Source organism: Pristis pectinata, chromosome 1 (genome assembly GCF_009764475.1).
Source record: "Pristis pectinata isolate sPriPec2 chromosome 1, sPriPec2.1.pri, whole genome shotgun sequence".
NCBI lineage: Eukaryota > Metazoa > Chordata > Chondrichthyes > Rhinopristiformes > Pristidae > Pristis > Pristis pectinata.
This window is the reverse complement of record NC_067405.1, coordinates 6,917,982-6,938,652: the sequence shown is the minus strand read 5'-3', so window position 1 is coordinate 6,938,652 and position 20,671 is coordinate 6,917,982. Positions and strand designations below refer to the sequence as shown.

Below are 20,671 nucleotides of genomic sequence, written 5' to 3'. Positions count from 1 at the left end.
TACCTGGCTCAATCTGACCATCATCCAACCCCTCCCCTTCCATCCACCAATCACCTCTGGCTTCTGTCTCAACACTCCCCCCTCTACTTTACACTGGCCATCTCCCCGCTTCACTCTCAATCCTGGTGCAGGGTTTCAATCTGAAACATCAACAATTCCTCTCCCCCCCATAGATGCTGCTCAACCCGCTGAGTTCCTCCAACAGATTAGAACATAAAACATAGAACACTACAGCACAGAACAGGCCCTTCAGCCCACAATGTTGTGCCGACATGTTATCCTGCTCTAAGATCTGTCTAACCCTTCCCTCCTACATAGCCCTCCATTTCTCTATCATTCATGTGTCCATCTGAGTCTCTTAAATGTCCCTAATGTATCCGTCCCCACCACTTTTGCTGGCAGTGCGTTCCACGCACCCACCACTCTCTGTGTACCCCTGACATCGCCCTTATACCTTCCTCCAATCACCTTAAAATTATGCTTAAAATTATCACCTTAAAATAAAATTGGTTCTAACTTAATGTGTTTTCTCTCTTCCTCAGTTCTGATGAAGGGCCATGGACCGGAAACATTAAATGTCTCTCTCCACAGATGCTGCCTGACCTGCCGAGCATTTCCAGGATTTTCTGTTTTTATTTTTAGATTTCCAACATCTGAAATCTTTTTGACTTTCAGATTCCTTGAGAGGCCTGTGTGGAATGAAGTGCAAGGGCCTATTCCCCTCAGCAGAGAGGGCAGTAACCAGCACAGAGTTAAAGCAAATGTAAAACAAAAAACTGTGGATGCTTACAATCTGAAGTAAAAGGAGAAAATGTTGGAAACACTCTGTGAAGAGAGAAACAGAGTAAATGTTTCAACTCAAAGACCCTTTGACAGAATTCCAGGCTGGTTTTAACTACCTAAACAGCGGTGGGAAGGGTTTCAGAAACTCTATCCATCGCAGATGAAAGGAAACAGAAACTTTCATCGCATTACCGTCCAAAAGGAAAGTGATAAGCATGGTCCAGATATCAAGGTCCGAAATTGGCAGAACGTAATCATGAAGAAGGCACGCCAGTGGCTCTACTTCATTAGGAGTTTGAGAAGATTCATCACAAAAGACTTACAAATGTATATCAATGTACGGTGGAGAGCATTCTGACTGGTTGCATCATCGCCTGGTATGGAGGCTCCAACGCTCAGAATCGCAAGAGGCTGCAAAGGGTTGTAGACTCAGCCAGCTCCATCACGGGCACAACCCTCCCCACCATCAAGGACATCTTCAAGAGGCGGCATCCATCACTAAGGACCCTCACCAACCAGGACATGCCCTCTTCTTGTTACTACCATCAGTGAGGAGGTACAGGAGCCTGAAGACCCACACTCAGTGATTCAGGAACAGCTTCTTCCCCTCCGCCATCAGATTTCTGAATGGTCCATGAACCCATGAACACTACCTTGTTATTAGAGAAACAAAGGACTGCGGATGCTGGAATCTAGATGAAAAACACGATGATGCTGGAGCAACTCAGCAGGCCAGGCAGCATCTGTGGAGAAAAGCAGGTGGTCAATGTTCTGGGTCAGGACCCTCCTTCAGGTCCTGAAAACAGGTCCTGACCCCAAACATTGACCACCTGTGTATCTGCATGGATGCTGCCTGGCCTGCTGAGTTCCTCCAGCATCATAGTGTTTTTCATCTACCTCGTTATTCCTTGATTTTGCAGTATTTATTTATTTTTGCAACTTATAGTAATTTTATATTTTTGCTCCGTACTGCTGCTGCAAAACAACAAATTTCACGACATATGTCAGTGACAATAAATCTGATTCTGTTAAGACAGGACCTGCCAAAGTAGACTAGGACCCATTACTTGCAGGTCAGTCTACATTAACAAGTGGGTGTTCCTCAAACGTCCAAATCGGGACTAGGTTTGCAAAGTTTTTCACAGACAGCAGGAAGAGTTGGGCCGAATGTCCTCCCTTTTGTACCATGAGTTTGTGTAATTCTAAAATGCTTTGAAATGCACGTAAATTTAAATATGTTCTTTCTTAACATAATCGTGGTTTCTCTGACAGAACCTCACAAACAGTGCAAGGAGTTGCAATAGAATAGTAATTTGAAGTTCCTTTTAATATCAGCACTGGACTTTTGAACACATTGTTAGCCAAATACTTTCAAAACGTAAAAGTATTCGTTATATTAAAATAACTTATAATACATTAAACAACAAGAAAAACAAACACAATTCCAAATAATTACAGAATTGTGTTTTTTTTGGATTTCTTTGCTGCCAATTCACTTTACATTTTTTTCCCAAAAGTCTTTTGAAGTTTTTTTCTTTCTCCTGAGTCTCTGAACTTTGCAAGCAGTTCCCCACTGGCACATCCTGTCAATCACTTGAATTTCTTCTGTCGTGTTGACTTGGAAAAGAAGAAAGTACACCGGGGTAGGCAGGATTCACTGGGCAGCAAATTGTCAAGGTGAAGGGTCTCGACCCGAAACGTCGACTGTCCATTTCCCTCCATAGATGCTGCCTGACCCGCTGAGTTCCTCCAGCACTTTTTTGTGTGTTGCTCCAGGTTCCAGCATCTGCAGTCTCTTGTGTCTCCGTCTGCAGAAATTTCTGGCCCAGTTTCAAGGAAGATAGTGTGACCGAGTTCAGTAAAAATGAGATGGGTCTCGAATTGCACAATGCACACGTCCAGTGAAGCCAGCGCACAATTTTGAAGTCCATTGCCTCCGTGTCTTTGTTGTTCTTTTATTATTCCAGGCTTAATATTCATTATCATTAGTTTGTATGTGTGTTTGTGTTTGTGTGTGTGTGTGTGTGTGTGTGTGTGTGTGTGTGTGTGTGTGTGTGTGTGTGTGTGTGTGTGTGTGTGTGTGTGTGTGTGTGTGTGTGTGTTATTTTGCAGGTGGGATTCACTTACACACGCTCACCCACTCGGTTACTCTACACTCCTCGCATGCGACGTAACAACACCAGTGGAACTTGCAATTACACCTCTCCCTTCGGGATTGCCTCAGGATGTTGTGACCCCTGCCGCAGCACAGGCTCTCGCAGTTGTCCAAGCCAGGGCTGGTCTTGTTGCAGATGCGTCCCCGGGTCCCAGCTGAGTCCAGCTCGGGCTCCCGCTCGCAGAAGTTGGGCGAGTCCTCGAAGAAGACCAGCTCCCCGGCGGTGGACTTCCTGCGGTGCGGGTGGTGGGCCTGCTCCACCTGGCCGGTGTTGCGGTTGTGGGCTTTGATCAGCGTGGCGTTGTAGAACTTGCGCTTCAGCAGACTGCCCACCGTGCGGAAGTCTGGCGTCACCTGCCAGCAGGTCTTGAGCTGGCAGCTGCCAGATGTCCCATGGCATTTACACTTCCTCTTCATGTTGTCGGCTATCATCTGTGGGGCAGAAACAGGGAGTGGATCATTGAGCCAAACTGCATAGTAAAGGTCCCTCAGCCAACCAAACATCAAGCACTCATTTGCACTAATTATTATCCCCACCAACTCCCCCCATATTCTACCATTACATAGAACAGTACAGCACTGGAACAAGCCCTTCGGCCCTTCTTGAGTCAGAGTGTGTTCCAACAGGGTGCATGGTTGTGTAAAGTACTTGCTTGGGGGTGTCAGGAACTGAATCACTTGCCACATGATGCCCAGTCTCTGATCAGCTATTCTTGCCCTGATAATTAGTGTAGTGGTTAGCATAACGCTATTACAGTGCCAGCAACCCGGGTTCAATTCCCGCCGTTGTCTGTGAGGAGTTTGTACGTTCTCCCCGTGACTGCGTGGGTTTCCTCCGGGTGCTCCGGTTTCCTCCCACATTCCAAAGACGTACGGGTTAGGAAGTTGTGGGCATGCTATGTTGGTGCCAGAAGCGTGGCAACACTTGCGGGCTGCCCCCAGAACACTCTATGCAAAAGATCCATTTCACTGTGTGTTTCGATGTACATGTGACTAATAAAGATATCTCATCTAATCTTACATGTTTGGCCAACGATGACCACACTCCGTCCCTGACTGTGTGTTCTTGGTGGGTTCTTAGCAATGGGAATGCCATTGAATGTCACAGAGAGGTGTTTTGACCTCTTTTGTCAATAATGGAAGTTGCGAGATAACCTGGTTGAGTGGTGCGGCAACAATGACCTCTCGCTCAACGTCAGCAAAACTAAAGAGCTGATTGTTGAATTCAGGAAGGGGGAAGGAGGGCAAACATGCGCCAGTCTACATTGGGGGATCAGCGGTGGACAGAGTCAGCAGCTTTAGATTCCTTGGTATTAACATATCGGATGACCTGTCCTGGGCCCAGCACATCGATGCAATCACAAGTAAGGCATGCCAGCATCTTTACTTTCTTAGGAAGGGGGTTCGGCTTGTCACCGAACACTCTAACACACTTCTACAGATGCACTGTTGGAAGTGTCCTGACCAGTTGCATCACTGTCTGGTATAGCAATTTGAATGTGCAGGAACGTAAGAAGCTGCAGAGAGTAGTGGACTCTGCCCAATACATTACGGGCACATCCCTCCCCACCATCGGTCGTATCTACAGGAAGCGCTGCCTCAAGAAGACAACATCTATCATCAAAGATCCCCACCATCTGGGCCATGCCAACTTCTCGCAGCTACCATCGGGCAGGAGGTACAGAAGCCTGAAGTCCCACACCGCCAGGTTCAAGAACAGCTACTTTGCACTAAAATTGACTCTTATTTGTTCTAATTGTGTTTTTTTTCTTGTAGAAATTGTGCATAATTTATGTTTGATTTGTGCTTTTTTTTGTGAATGCTGCTTATCTGATGCTACGTGTCTGTGATGCTGCTGCAAGTAAGTTTTTCATTGGACCCGTGCACACATGTACTTGTGCATGTGACAATAAGCTCGACTTTGACTTTTGAACTTGGCTTTGCATGTACTTGTGTGGCATGAATGTTACTTGCCACTAAATCTGTTTGCACGTTGTTTGGGTCTTGCTGCATGCAGACATTGACTTCCTCATTCTGTGAGGATCAGTGCACAGTCATCCATAAACACACTCACTTCTGATCTAATGATGGTTGGTCACTGAAGAAGCAGCTGAAGAGAGTTGTCACTGCCCTGAGAAACTCCTGGAGCTGGAATGACTGACATCTAAGAACGACAAACACCTTTCTTTGTGTGAGGTATAACTCCAGCCAATGGACGGTTTTACCCCCGGATGCTGATTGACTTTAGTGTTACTGGGGCTCCTTGATGCTGCACTCAACCAGATATCGCCTTGATGTCTAGGGTAGTCAGTCTCACCTGCCCTCTGGAATTCAGCTCTTTGGACCACATTTGGACCAAAACTGTGAAGGTCTGGAGCTAAGGCAGAATACAAGGTGAATGGCAGGACTCTTAGCAGTGTGGAGGAACAGAGGGATCTTGGGGTCCACGTCCATAGATCCCTCAAGGTCGCCATGCAGGTCGATAGGGTTGTGAGGAAGGCGTATGGAGTGTTGGCCTTCATTAGTCGGGGGACTGAGTTCAAGAGCCATGAGGTGATGTTGCAGCTATATAGAACTCTGGTCAGACCACATGGAGTATTGTGTTCAGTTCTGATCACCTCATTATAGGAAGGATGTGGAAGCTTTAGAGAGGGTGCAGTGGAGGTTTACCAGGATGCTGCCTGGATTAGAGGGCATGTGCTGTCAGGAGAGGTTGGACAAACTTGGGTTGTTTTCTCTGGAGCAGCGGAGGCTGAAGGGAGACCTGATAGAAGTTTATGAGATTATGGGAGGCATAGATAGAGTAGACAGTCAGTATCTTTGCCGCAGGGTCAAAATGTCTAATACGAGAGGGCATGCATTTAAGGTGAATAGAGGTCAGTTCAAAGGAGATGGGCGGGGCAAGTTTTTTTTACACAGAGAGTGGTGGGTGCCTGGAATGTGCTGCCGGGGTGGTGGTGGAGGCAGATACGATAGAGGCATTCAAGAGGCTCTGAGATAGGCACAGAGAATGGAGGGATATGAATGTGCAGGCAGAATGGATTTGTTTCATTAGGCTTTTAATTACTAGTTTAATTAGTTCAGCACAACATGGTAGGCTGAATGGCCTGTTCCTGTGCTGTACTATGTTCTCTATTCCACTAATCTGCTGATGATTGCAAATGGACTGATTAGCCAGATTAGATTAAATCTGCCTTTGGTGAACTGGAGATATTGGGGCAAATTTTCACATTGTTGGTGAGATGCCAGTGTTATGACTGTTCTGGAACAGCTTGGATAGGTCTTCATTATTACAGATAATTCAAAACCTTTGTCGTATTCAGTGCTTGCAGCCCTTTCTTCCTGTCACGTGGAGGGAAATGAATTGACTCCAGACAGGTCGCTGTGATGGTGCGAATTTCATGGAACCTGAGATACATCATGCACTGGGTTCCTCTGGCTAAAAATGGTTGCAGTTGTATCAGCTCATAAGCCTGAACTAAGGGCTAAAGATGTCAAGGCCTTGGAGAGGGTGCAGAGCAGATTTATTTAAATGGTATCGGAGAGGAGGGATTGCAGTTCTGTGGAGAGATTGCAGAAGCTTAGGTTGTTCTCAGAACAGAGAAAGTTAAGGGATTGAGACACAAGGGATTGCAGACACTGGAATCTGGAGCAACAAACAATATGCCGGAGGAACTCAACGGGTCAGGCAGCATCTGTGGGGGGAAATGGACTCAACGTTTCGGGTGGAGACCTTTCATCTGGACTGGAGGTTAAGGAGTGATTGAATAGAAGCGTCCAAAATAGAGGCTTTGATAGAACAAATAAAGGTGAGCTCTTTCTAGTGACAGGAAGATCTGTAACGAAAGGACACTGATTTAAGGTAAAGAACCAGAGAGAAAATGAAGAGATTTTGTTTTTATACACTGTGAACTGTCATGTTCTGTTCTCTCTGAAAGGACAGTGCAAGCAGATTCCAAAGAGCGTTGAAAAGAAATTAAGGGAAAATAAAAGTTACTATGGGATTGGTCGGATATTTCAACCAAGGAGTAGACTCAGATACAGTGGGACAAATGCCTTCCTTCGGCATGTCACCCGATGATTATAGGTTTTGCAGCTATACTTTTAAACAGTCTTTTACATAGCTTTTGGTCACCACACGTCCTCCTATTCTTCATTCATGTGGCCATATTTTCTTTCTAAATGTTTTGCCCTAAATTTATAATTTTGTGTAATCTCACAATTGCCTGAAGTAATGGGCTGAGCTGCAGACTGGGCTGGGATTGTGTCCTTCAGAACAAAGGCAAGATTTAACTGCAGTGCACGGGACTATGAGAGGCTTATACAGAGTGAGCAGAACTGTATCCAGGATTAATTTCCTTTAGCGGAAAGGTCAATAAGTAGGGACCATGGATTTCTTGAAGATAAGAGGGAAGCTGAGAAAACGTTATGCTACTCAACAAGTAATGGGGGTCCAAACACCCATTTGTGTTCCTCTACCCAATACCCACACACTTCACCCACCGGATCCCCTCCCCTGTCTGGTTCCACCTACCCTACAGCTCTCCCCTGATGGTTCCCATTATCACCTTCCTTACTTATCAGATCCCAGCACTTGTAGCCTTTATGTTCCCACTTATTTCTGCCTTCACGCTCCCTTCCCCCATCTAGCTCCATCTGCGCCCTTTGTCTGCCTCCACCTGTAACCCACTTGCCTCTGTCTCACAACGCTATTACAGCGCCAGCGACCCGGGTTGGTGCTGGAAGCGTGGTGACACTTGCGGGCTGCCCCCAGAACACTCTACGCAAAAGATGCATTTCACTGTGTGTTTCGATGTACATGTGACTAATAAAGATATCTTATCTCCCACCTAGCTCCATCCTGCCCATCATGGTTTACCGCTCCTTGGTCCACCTATCACCTACTGGCCCCTGTCTCACCTCTCTTCCTTTCTTCTTTAGAACATAGAACATAGAACAGTACAGCAGAGAAACAGGTGCCTCAACCCACGATGTTGTGCTGAACTAATTAAACTAGTAATTAAACACCCAACTAATCCCTTCTGCCTGCACATGGTCCATATCCGTCCGTTCTCTGCATATTCATGTGCCTATCTAAAGGCCTCTTAAGCGCCTCTATCGTATTTGCCTCCAACACCACCCCCGGCAGTGCAGTCCAGGCACCCACCACTCTCTGTGTAAAAAAACCTGTCCCACACATCTCCTTTGAACTTACCCCCCTCACTTGAAATGCATGCCCTCTAGTATTAGATATTTTAACCCAAGGATACCAGCTGTCCACTCTACCTATGCCTTTCATAATTTTATAATACCTATAAACTTTATACACATTTATACCAGCTATCTCCCCTTTCCACTCTCATTCCAGATGCAGGGTCTGGATCTGAAAACCATCCCTTTCCCTCCACAGATGCTGCCCGATCCGCTGAGTTCCTCCAGCAGTTTGTTTTTTGCTCGAGATTCCAGCCTCTGCAGCCTCTTCTGTCCCCAGAAGTCACTGCCTCCCACATAGAAAAAAATACCTGTATGAATGGTCATAACTAAGGCCATGAATAGAGATACAAGAGATTCTGCAGATGCTGGAAATCTGGAGGAACACACACAAAATGCTGGAGGAACAGCAGGTCAGGCAGCATTTGTGGAGGGAAATAAACAGTCGACGATTCGGGCCGAGACCCTTCATCAGAACTGAAGTCCTGACTACACCAGAGTCCTGATGAAGGGTTTCAGCCCAAAATATCAACAGTTCATTTCCCTCCACAGATGCTGCCTGACCCGCTGAGTTCCCCTAACTGTTGCTCCAGATCCCAGCACCTGCAGAATCTCTTGTGTCTCATGTGTCTCTTGATTCATAGCCCTAGTTATGATGATTCATCCAGGTATTTTTTTTATTGTGTTGCTATGAATCAAAAGTTGGGAAGGGGATTAGTCTGAATATATTTTGGCTCAGCTCGGACACAATGGGCGGAATAAATTCCACCTATGCTGTAGATTTCTGCAATTTCTACAACTTATAGGCAGTTAAGTTTCAGCAAGAGACGACTGCTACAGTGCAATTTTTGGCGCTATCGGCACTATGTAAATGCACCTGGAATGAATGAGTCACAGACAGATATTGGGTGGCAGTCTAGTTTCTTTGCAATCAGGCCACAGACAAGAAAGAAAGATTTAACACAGTTTACTCTTGCTTGAAAATAAAGATGCTAATGTTGTGACTTTACTAATTATACCTTATGTTAGTTTGGGTTGCATGTGTTTGTCTAGTAAATTACAGAGGCCTCAGTGAATAGCAGAGAATTCAAGAGGTATTAATTGAGGGCAGTTTCACTCAAGGATGGGCTTCAACCTCCTGCGGTCAATTATAACTTGTGGTGTAACTGTGGGAGCATCAAAGGCATTTTGTGAAGCTTTCTGTCTCTCTTTTTCTTAAGTATATATCAATATTTTTCCAGCTGTTTTTCAGTTTACCCCGATGGGCGGGAGGTTGTATTGAAGTCGCTCGGTTGGGTGAAATGTAGCTACTGAGCACCTCTCAGTGAGGGTCAAAGGAAGAGTGTAGCCAGCTAAGGTTTGGGGACTCACTGGGGTCAGAGATGGCTCACTAAGGTCAAACAAGCCTGGTAGGTCAAAATGTAGCCCAGGAGGGCTTGTGAAAGCCCATCTGAGGAAGTAGATGGCAAGGGGGAGAGATAGACCCAGTGGAGTCATGATTGGCTCAACAAAGGTAAAGATGATTTGGAAAAGTGGGGAAGACTTCAGTGAGGTCAGAGTTAACCAAACAGAGTCATAAGTCACCTGGGAGGTCAGAAGCTACTCAGCAGGATAGAAGTGGATTCAAATGTCCAAGGTGGTCAAAGGCCAATGAGAGCATGGCATTCGAGGTAAAGCAGGAAGAGGTCAAAGGCACCTTGATGTGTTCAACTCTTTACTTAACTTTTCGTTTCTGAGGAGTGGTTGCCATTGCAAAGGAGGACATGGCCGGCTGGCACAGAGCAAGATCTCACAACAAAATAATAATCAGGTGAAGCTTTTCTCTGTAATTTTTGCTTTTGATTTTGTTGGAGCAAGAAGGTCTTAGAGGTTAAAAAGAGGTGTTCAAGATCAGGAGACAATGAGCAAGGATAGATTCCATAGTCATGGTCATGGATTGAAAATTTTGGGCAAAAGGTAAAACATTTTACTATCCAGATGATTTAGGGGTGGTGGAATCAAACTCAATTCATGTTTCAAAAGGGAATTGACAATCAATAATTTGGAGGCTACGTGGAAAGAGCAGGGGAAGGGGGTGACAGAGTTGCAGGCATGGTAGTGTAGCGGTTAGCGTAACACTTTACAGCGCCAGTGACCTGGGTTCAAACCCGGCCGCTGTCTGTGAGGAGTTTGTACGTTCTCCCCGTGTCTGCGTGGGTTTCCTCTGGGTGCTTCGGTTTCCTCCCACATTCCAAAAGACGTACGGGTCAGGAAGTTGTGGGCATGCTATGTTGGTGCCGGAAGCGTGGCGACACTTGCGGGCTGCCCCCAGAACACTCGACACAAAAGATACATTTCACTGTGTGTTTCGATGTACATGTGACTGATAAAGAATAAAGAAATCTTATCTTACTGGGAGCAAATATAAACTGTCTGGGCGGAATGCCCTCACCTCACCCCACCCCTTCCCCCACACACCTTATTCTGTGCTGTGACAATTCTATGACTTCAATCAGGATGGCTGGGTAAATACTGGTTGGTTTTGGAATTGATTTATTATTGTCGCTGAGTTACAGTGAAAAACCTGTCTTCCATACTGTCCATACAGATCATTTCATTACAACAGTGCATTGAGGTAGTACAAGGTAAAGCAAAAACAGAATGCAGAATAAAGTGTTACAGTTACAGAGAAAGTGCAGTGCAGGCAGACAATAAGGTGCAAGGTCATAATGAGGTAGTTTGTGAGGTCAAGAGTTCAAGGGAACCATTCAGTAGTCTTATAACAGCGGGATAGAAGCTGTCCTTGAGCCTGGTGGTACATGCTTTCAGACTCTTGTACCTTCTGCTCGATGGGAGGGGAGATAAGAGAGAATGTCCAGGGTGGGTGGGGTCTTTGATTATGTTGGCTGCTTTACCGAGGCAGTGAGAAGTGTAGACTGTGTTCATGGAGGGGAGGCTGGTTTCTGTGATGCACTGGGCTGTGTCCACAACTCTCTGCAGTTTCTTGCGGTCACGGGCAGAGCAGTCGCTGTACCAAGCCGTGAGGCATCTGGATGGGATGCTTTCTATGGTGCATCGATAAAAATTGGTGAGTGTCAAAGGGGACATACCAAATTTCTTTAGCCTCCTGAGGAATTGTCTGGGAGTCTACAGAGGAAGCCCTGCTCTTTTTTTCAGCAATTACACTTCCTAGGATATTGGCCCAGGCACCTCCATACATGATCCCCCTTGGTGCATCAGTCATACACTTAACGACATCGCAAGTCACGCACTGTATGTTTGATAAAGTCACACAGGACCCTCAGATCATGGAATCCAAACCAATCATCAATCACTCACCTACACTAATCCTTCACTCTCTTCCATGTTCCCATCTACTCTCCCCAGATTATACCACTCACTCACACTATAGGATCTGAGGGCACAGCCTCAGAATAAAGGGATGTCCCTTTAAAACTGAGATAAGGAGGAATTTCTTCAGCCAGAGGGTGATGAATCTGTGGAACTCGTTGCCACGGAGGACGGTGGAGGCCAAGTCATTGGGTGTATTTAAGGCAGAGATTGATACGCTCTTGATTGGTAAGGGGGGTTAAGGGTTACTGGGAGAAGGCAGGAGAATGAGGTTTAAAAAATATCAGCCATGGGGCTGGTGGATGTGGATACCATTACTGATGTACCATTATGGCAGTGCAGGGCAGTCTCCTGAGACTGGGCTTTGAAGCTTACTTTTGGCATCAAGGAAGGTGTGCCAGTGTCCTTCTTAGAAGTTGAAGGAGGCATGGGATGTCACTGAACACTCCAACACACTTCTACAGATGTACTGCTTGAGGGTATCCTGACTGGTTGCATCCTGGTCTGGGACGGCAATTCCAATGCGCAGGAACGCAAGAAGCTGCAGAGAGTAGTGGACTCTGCCCAATACCTCACGGGCACATCCCTCCCCACCATCGTGCAGGAGGTAGAGAAGCCTGACACCACCAGGTTCAAGAACAGCGACTTCCCTTCAATCATCCAGCTCTTAAACCAACCTGCACAACTCTAATCACTACCTCAGTACAGCAACATCATGACCACTTTGCACTACAATTGACTATTTTTTTGTTCTAATTTTGACATGTTCCCATTATTGAATGATCCAATACCAGAGGGCATGCATTTAAGGTGAGAGATGGTAGGTTCAGAAGAGACGTGAAGGGTAAGTTTTTTACTGAGAGAGTGGTGGATGCCTGGAATGCGTTGCCTGATAGGGTGGTGGGGGCAAATTCATTGGGGGCTTTTAAGAAGGGCTTGGATGGCCACATGAATGAGAGGAAAATAGAGGGATATGGGCATTCTGTAGGTAGGAGGGATTAGCTATGTCAGCACAACATTGTGGGCCGGAGGGCCTGTTCTGTGCTGTACTGTTCTATGTTCTATATTCTTGTTCTAATTTTGTTCTTTTTGATAAAAATTGTTTTTCTTGTGAATGTTGTGTACCTGATGCTATATGCCTGTGATGCTGCTGCAAGTAAGTTTTTCACTGCACCTGGGTACACATACATCCTACTTGTGCACAGGACAATAAACTCAACTTTTGACTATTGACTTCTTGAGGTGGTATGGCTCAACTGCATGGTTCCCCATTTGACTAGCTTTGCTAAGCAACCATTCCTTCCAAGTAGCAAAACCTGAACAACATTCAGCCATGGGCTGACATGAACCAAGTAACGAGGGGTCTCGGCCCGAAACATCAACTGTCCATTTCCCTCCATAGATGCTGCCTAATCTGCTGAATTCCTGCAGATTCATATGTTGCTCCAGATTCCAGTACCTGCAATCTCTTATGCTAACATTTATGCCATCAATGTATTAGGCAATGAACACTGAGAATATTACCAATCAGGGAAGTATCACAGCTGCAGAAAGGGACGATGTCCTGGAGGGATCGTCTACTGAGTCAGTGTGGGTAGAAGTCAGAAACAGAATGGGAGCAATCACCCTATTGGGAGTATTCTATAGGTCCCCCAGTAGCCACCAGGACACTGAGGAGCAGATAAGTAGGCAGATTTTGGAAAGGTGCAAAAATAACAGGGTTTTTGTCATGGGTGACTTCAACTTCCCTAATATTGATTGGCACCTCCTTAGTGCAAAAGGTTTAGATGGGGCAGAATTGGTTAGGTGTGTCCAGGAAGGATTCCTGACAACAGTGTGTGGACTGGAGGAGAGGCCATACTGGATCTAGCACTAGGCAATGAACCTGGTCAGGTGACAAACCTCTCAGTGGGCTAACATCTTGGAGACAGTGACCATAACTCCCTGACCTTTAGCATAGCCATGGACAAGGATAGGACCAGACGATATGGGAAAGTATTTAATTGGGGGAGGGCTAATTACAATGGTATTAGGCAGGAACTTAGGACCGTAAATTGGGAACAGATGTTCCAAGGGAAATGCACAGCAGAAATGTAGAGGCTGTTTAGGGAACATTTGCATGGGTTTCTGGATAGGTTTGTCCCACTGAGACAGGGAAAGGATGGTAGGGTGAAGGAACATGGTTGACAAGAGAGGTGAAATATTTCGTCAAGAGGAAGAAGGAAGCATACTTAAGGTTTAGGAAGCAAAAATCAGGCAGGGCTCTTGAAAATTATAAGGTAGCCATGAAGGAGCTTAAGAAGTGACTTAGGAGAGCTAGAAGAAGACATGAGAATGTCTTGGCAAGTAGGATTAAGGAAAAGCCCAAGGCATTCTACATGTACGTGAAGAACAGGAGGATGACTAGAGTGAGGGTAGGACCGCTCAGGGATAAAAGGGAAACATGTGCCTGGAGGTGGAGGAGGTAGGGGAGGTCATTAATGGATACTTTGCTTCAGTGTTCACCAGGGAGGGGGACTTTGATGAACGTGAGGTCAGCGTAGAACAGGCTAATGTGCTTGAGCATGTTGAAGTTAAGAACGAGGTAGTGCTGGAGCTTCTGAAAAACATTAGGATAGATTCATCCCTGGGTCCAGATAGTATATACCCCAGGTTACTATGGGAAGCAAGGGAAGAGATTGCTGGGGCATTGACAATTACCTTTATGCCCTCCCTGGCCACAGGAGTGGTACCATAGGATTGGAGAGTGGCAAATGTTGTTCCCTTGTTCAAGAAAGGTAATAGGGATAATCCTGGGAATTATAGATCAGTGAGTCTTAAGTCTGTGGTGGGCAAACTATTGGAGAGGATCCTTAGGGACAGGATTTATGAGCATTTGGAGCAGCATAGTCTTTTTAAGGACAGTCAGCATGGCTTTGTGAGGGGCAGGTCGTGCCTCACGAGCCTAATTGAGTTTTTCGAGGAGGTGACAAAACAAATTGATGAAGGTAGAGCAGTGGATGTGGTGTATATGGACCTTAGTAAGGCGTTTGACAAGGTTCCCCATGGTAGGCGCATCCATAAAGTCATGAGGCATGGGATCCATGGAGACTTGGCTGCGTGGATCCGGAATTGGCTTGCCCACAAGAAGGCAGAGGGTGGTAGTAGATGGAGAATACTCTGCCTTGGAGTTCAGTGACCAGTGGTGTTCTGCAGGGATTTGTTCTGGGACCCCTGCTCTTTATAACTGCCTTGGATGAGGAAGTGAAAGGATGGATTAGTAAGTTTGCGGATGACACGAAGGTTGGAGGGGTTGTGGACAGCATAGAAGGTTGTCGTAGGTTACAACAGGATATAGACAGGACGCAGAGTTGGGCAGAGAAGTGGCAGATGGAGTTCAATATGGAAAAGTGTGAAGTGATACACTTTGGAAGAACAAACATGAAGGCAGAGTACAAGGTTAATGACAGGATTAACAGTGTGCAGCAACAGAGAGATCTTGGGGTCCAAGTCCGTAGATCCCTCAAAGTTGCCACGCAAGTTGATAGGGTTCTTAAGAAGGCGTATGGTGTGCTGGCCCTCATTAGTCAGAGAATTGAGTTCAAGAGCCATGAGGTAATGTTGCAGCTCTATAAAACTCTGGTTAGACCACACTTGGAGTATTGTGTTCAGTTCTGGTCGCCTCATTATAGGAAGGATGTGGAAGCTTTAGAAAGGGTGCAGAGGAGTTTTTTCCAGGATGCTGCCTGGATTAGAGAACATGTCTTTTGAGGAAAGTTTGAGTGACCTCGGGCTTTTCTCCACGGACTGACGGAGGATGAGAGGTGACTTGATAGAGGTGTATAAGATTATGAGATGGATAGATAGGGTGGACAGCCAGCATCTTTTCCGTAGGGTGCCAATGGCCAATACCAGTGGACATCCATTTAAGGTCAGAGGAGGAATATTCAGGGGAGATGTCAGAGGTAGGTTCTTTACACAGAGAGTGGTGGGTGCCTGGAACACACTGCTGGGGGTGGTTGTAGAGACTGATACGATAGGGACATTTAAAAGGCTCTTAGATAGGCACATGGATGTAAGGAAAATAGAGGGTTATGGGCTGTGAAGGAGGGAAGGGTTAGATGATCAAGGGGTATGTTTATATAGGTCAGCACAACATCGTGGGTCAAAGGCCCTGAACTGTGTTGTACTGTTCTATGTTCTATGTAACATAAGGCCAGGAATAGGCCATATGGCCTCCTTAATCCAGCTCCATCATTCATTAAGATTGCAGCTGATTAGATCAATGCACCATAGAAAACATCTTATCATGGCTTGGTATGGCAACTGCTCTGCCCGTGACCACAAGAAACTGCAAAGAGTTGCAGACACAGCTCAGCACATCCCGGAAACCAGCCTCCTCTCCATGGATTCTGTCTACACTCCTTGCTGCCTCGGTAAAGCAATCAGCATAATCAAAGACCCCACCCACCTCGGACATTCTTTCTTCTCCTCTTTCCCAGAAGAAGGACAGATGATACAAAAGCCTGAAAGCACGTACCACCAGGCTCAAGGACAGCTTCTATCCCACTGTTAGAAGACTATTGAACGGTTCCCTTATACGGAGATGGACTCTTGACCTCACAATCTACCTTGTTGTGACCTTGCACCTTATTGTCTACCTGCACTGCACTCCCTCTGTAGCTGTGACACTTTACTCTGTACTGTTATTGTTTTTACCCTGTACTACCTCAATGCACTCTGTACTAACTCAATGTAACTACACTCTGTAATGAATTTATCTGTATGAACGGTATGCAAGACAAGATTTTCACTGCACCTCAGTACAAGTGACAATAATAAACCAATACCAATACCGATTACTGATAACTATATTTTTTTAATCCCACATTTATTCATTCAACGGAACTTAAATTTGCTCAGCTTCTGATCATTTGAGCTTGAGTCTCTGATAACCTGTCCAAATCTCTGGGTTACAAATTCCGTGAAATAACCTCTGCAGCAAGTCACAGAGCCACTTGGCACGGAAACAGGCCCTTCGGCCCACTGTGCTGAGCCCCAAGCACCTATTCACACTAATCCCATTTTAATCTCTCTTTGTTTCCATCAATACCTCATGGATTCTACTGCGCAGCGATACAGTTGGTTAAATTTAAAGAGGCCAAGTAACGCACCAAACCGCACATCTTTGGGATGTGAGAGGAAACCAGAGCATCCAGAGAATGTGGAAATTGCGCACCATAGGTTATGATTGAATGTGGGAAGCTGGAGCTGCAACCTTTTGTAGCACATGAACCTTTCATCATCTACATCCTTGGGGGTCACCACTGACCAGAAACTTAATGAACCACTCAATAAATACCGTGGCTGCAAGATCAGGTTAGAGGTTTGGTGAATGACTCAGCTCCTGAGACCTTTCTACCATCTCTAAGGCACATGATGTTCCATCCTTCTTCTCACTGTTTCTTGACTGGCACCACACGAGGTGCTGCCTCAAGAAGGCAACATCCATCATCAAAGATCCCCACCATCTGGGTTATGCCATCTTCTTGCAGCTACCATCGGGCAGGAAGTACAGAAGCCTGAAGTCCACACCACCAGGTTCGAGAACAGCTACTTCCCTTCAACCATTCAGTTCTTGAACCAACTGACAAAACCCTAATCACTACAGTTTAGCAACGCTACGACCACTCTGATCACTTTGCACTAAAATTGACATTTTTTTTGTTCTAATTGTGTTTTTTTCTTGTAAAATTGTATATAACATGCTTAATTTATGTTTTTCTTGTGAATGCTGCTTACCTGATGCTATGTGCCTGTGATGCTGCTGCAAGTAAGCTTTTCATTGCACCTGTGCACACATGTACTTGAACATATGATAATAAACTCAGCTTTGACATTTAGAGTCTTGACTTTGTCAAGCCAGTTTATTGAAAGTTAACTCACCCAGACTAAACGTAGCCAAAACAAAAATCTCAAAATAGTTTAAGTTCATCACCGATCTTGTTTACCTCCTCTGACTGTGAGCTCATCTGTTGTTCTAGTTTATTCCGGAGCACAAGGAACATTATGTCCTCACGATCGCCGTGAGTCACTTCCGTCTCTAGTTTGTTCCTTTGACTTGGGCTTCCTGAGACCACAGACCATTTCTGGAGTTCAGCTTTAGAGATGGTGGTTGGTGTCTCTCATACCTCTTACCACCTCTTGTCCAGGATTCTGCTTGCCTGGTAGGGAGTATGACATTTAAACCCATCTGCCTCCACCCTTGGAGAGACAAGAGACTGTAGATGCTGGAATCCGGAGCAACAAACAAGATGCTGGCGGAACTCAGCAGGTCGGGCAGCATCTGTGGAGGGAAATGGGCAGTTGACGTTTTGGGTTGAGACCCTTCATCCGGAGGGAAATGGACAGTTGATGTTTCCGGTCGAGACCCTTCATATGGACTTCCAGTCCTGATGAAAGGTCTGACCCGAAACGTCAACTGTCCATTTCCTTCCATAGATGCTGCCTGACCCGCTGAGTTCCTCCAGAATCTTGTGCGTTGCTTCCACCCTTTATTCTTCAACCCACACCCTTAAGCTTCAGTCCCTAACTCATGTAATCTTTCTTCTCTATCCTCTGCCTTATGTCTGTTGTCCTACACCCTCCTTTCATACATCTGTTGTTTTATGTTGGAAGCCATATAGCTCACAGTTGAGGTGAGAGCGGCTGACCTTGGCAACAAGGCACCGTTCGACTGAGTGTGGTATCAAGGCAACCTGTAAAACTGACGTCAGTGGGCAACCAGCACTGGAGGCACGTCACTGCAGGAGTTCCTCAGGGAAGTGCCCTATCCCCAATTATCTTCCGCTGCTTCATCAATGACCTTCCTTCCACTGTAGGGTCAGAAGTCAGGATGTTTGCTGATGATTGCATAATGTTCAGTTCCATATGTAACTCCTCAACAAATTAAGCAGCCCATGCTTCATGACATGGACAACATTCAGGCTGATGAGTGACAAGTAACATTCAAGCTACAAAAGTACCAGGCACTGACTACTGCCAATTGTCCTCCATTAATATCCTGGGGGTCACCATTGACCAGAAGTCAAAGTCAAGTTTATTGTTTCGTGCACAAGTACATGTGTGCACAGATGCAACTTACTTACAGCAACATCACAGGCACATAGCATCAGATAAGCAGCATTCACAAGAAAAACATAAATTAAACGCAACTTTTACAAGAAAGAACACAATTAGAACAAAAAAAAGTCCACTTTATTGCAAAGTGATTAAAATGGCCATAGTTGCTAAACTGTAGTGTTGTGCTGGTTGGTTCAAGAACCAACTGGTTGAAGGGATGTAGCTGTTCTTAAACCTGGTGGTGTGGGGCTTCAGGCTTTTGTACCTCCTGCCCGATGGTAGCTGTGCCAAGATGGCATGGCCCAGATGGTGGGGATCTTTGATGATGGATGTTGGCTTCTTGAGGCAGCACCTCCTGTAGATACTCCCGATAGTGGGGAGGGATGTGGGAGGAAGTTCAACTAGACCAGCCAGATACATACTATATAGACAAGAACAGGGTAGATACTGGGAATGACTCACCTCCTGACAGTCCAAAGACTTTCCACCATCTACAAGGCAAAAGTCTGGAGACAATGGAATATTCTCCACTTGCCTGGATGACTGCAGAACCAACAACTCTCAAGGAGCTCAGGACAAACCAGCTCGCTTCATAGATACACCATCAAACACATTAAATTTTCAATCTTGCACTAGTGTCAATGTATATTTTGTGTTTACTTTTCACATGTAATTGATAATTGGTAACTGGTTAATTACTGTCACATGTACTGAGGTACAGTCAAAAAACTCTGTTTTGCATGCCATCCATACAGATTATTTCACCACATCAGTGCACTGAGGTAGTACAAGGGAAAAGCAATAACAGAATGCAGAATAAAGTGTTACCATTACAAAGAAAGTGCAGTGCAGGCAAACAATAAGGTGCAAGGGCTATGAGGAGGTAGATTGTGAGGTCAAGATTCTATTCTGTAAGTTATGTATAATTTATGTTAACTTCTGTTTGTCCTCGTCTTGTAATGTACCGTTCTGCTGCTGCAAAGAACTAATTTTCATGGCATTTATACAATGTGTACGTATGCCTATGACAACAATGAACTTGAACTTCCTGACTCTACTGGTGCACAGTGAGTGCAGTGTGCGCTGTCTAGAAAATGTACTTGGTTTTACCAGCAGCATTTCCCAATCCCATGATCTCTACCACCAAGAAACACAAGGGCAGAAGGTGTATGGGGACACCACCAGTTGCAGGTTTCCCTTCACGTTGCCCACCATCTTGACCAGGACCTAACGTCGCTGGTCCTTCTTTATCATTAAATCCTGACAGCACTGTGGGAGCACATTCACCAGACCGACTCCAGCGGTTCTAGAGGGCAACTCACCACCACCTTCACAAGGGCAACTAAGGATGAGCAATAAATGCTGGCCTTACCATTATTGCTCAGATCCCAAGAAATAATAAAAAAAACAAAAAACAAATATCTTCACCTTGCATATTTACTGCCACGAAAATTAGTTTTTTTGCAGCAGAGCAGTAAATTACAAGACGAGGACAAACAGAAATTAACATAAATTATACATAATTTACACAATGGACTCTTGACCTCATAATCTACCTCGTCATGGCCCTTGCACCTTATTGTCTGCCTGCCCTGCACTTTCTCTGTAACTGCAACACTTTATTCTTTCACCCTATACCATACACATTTAAGAGCAAAATAGGTAGAATGTGCCGATACACTGGAGGTTAGAGGAATGGGAAGTGATCTCGCTGAGGGGTTGACAGGTTTAGGGAGGATACTCCCCTGGCTTGGGAGTCAGGGTATAGATGCTGAGGGAACTGAATCCATTCTTGTGTCATTAAGCAATACAATATGCTCAATACAAGATGCTCAACACAAGAGGGCATGGATTTAAAGTAATGGGTGGGAAGTTCAAGGGAGATATCAGAGGAAGGTTTTTACCCAGAGAGTGGTCGGGGCATGGAATGTGCTGCCTGGGGTGGTGGTGGAGGCAGGTACATTGGTCAAATTCAAGAGATTGCTAGATGGAGGAATTTAAAATAGAGGATATGTTGGAGGAAGGGGTTAGATAGTCTTAGGCGAGGTTTAAAGTTCGGCACAACATTGTGGGCCAAGGAGCCTGTATTGT

At 45.5% G+C, this 20,671-nt stretch overlaps 1 protein-coding gene across 1 annotated transcript in view; it reads right to left on the bottom strand.

Moving 5' to 3' along the window:
- Positions 1-2,279: 2,279 nt before the first annotated feature.
- Positions 2,280-20,671, bottom strand: part of wnt10a (wingless-type MMTV integration site family, member 10a) — a 94,671-nt gene continuing 76,279 nt past the window's right edge. Inside the window, exon 4 of the mRNA XM_052027657.1 lies at positions 2,280-3,370. Coding sequence (XP_051883617.1) covers positions 2,903-3,370 — 468 coding nt within the window. The 3' untranslated portion in view covers positions 2,280-2,902. The remainder of the gene's footprint in view (positions 3,371-20,671) is intronic.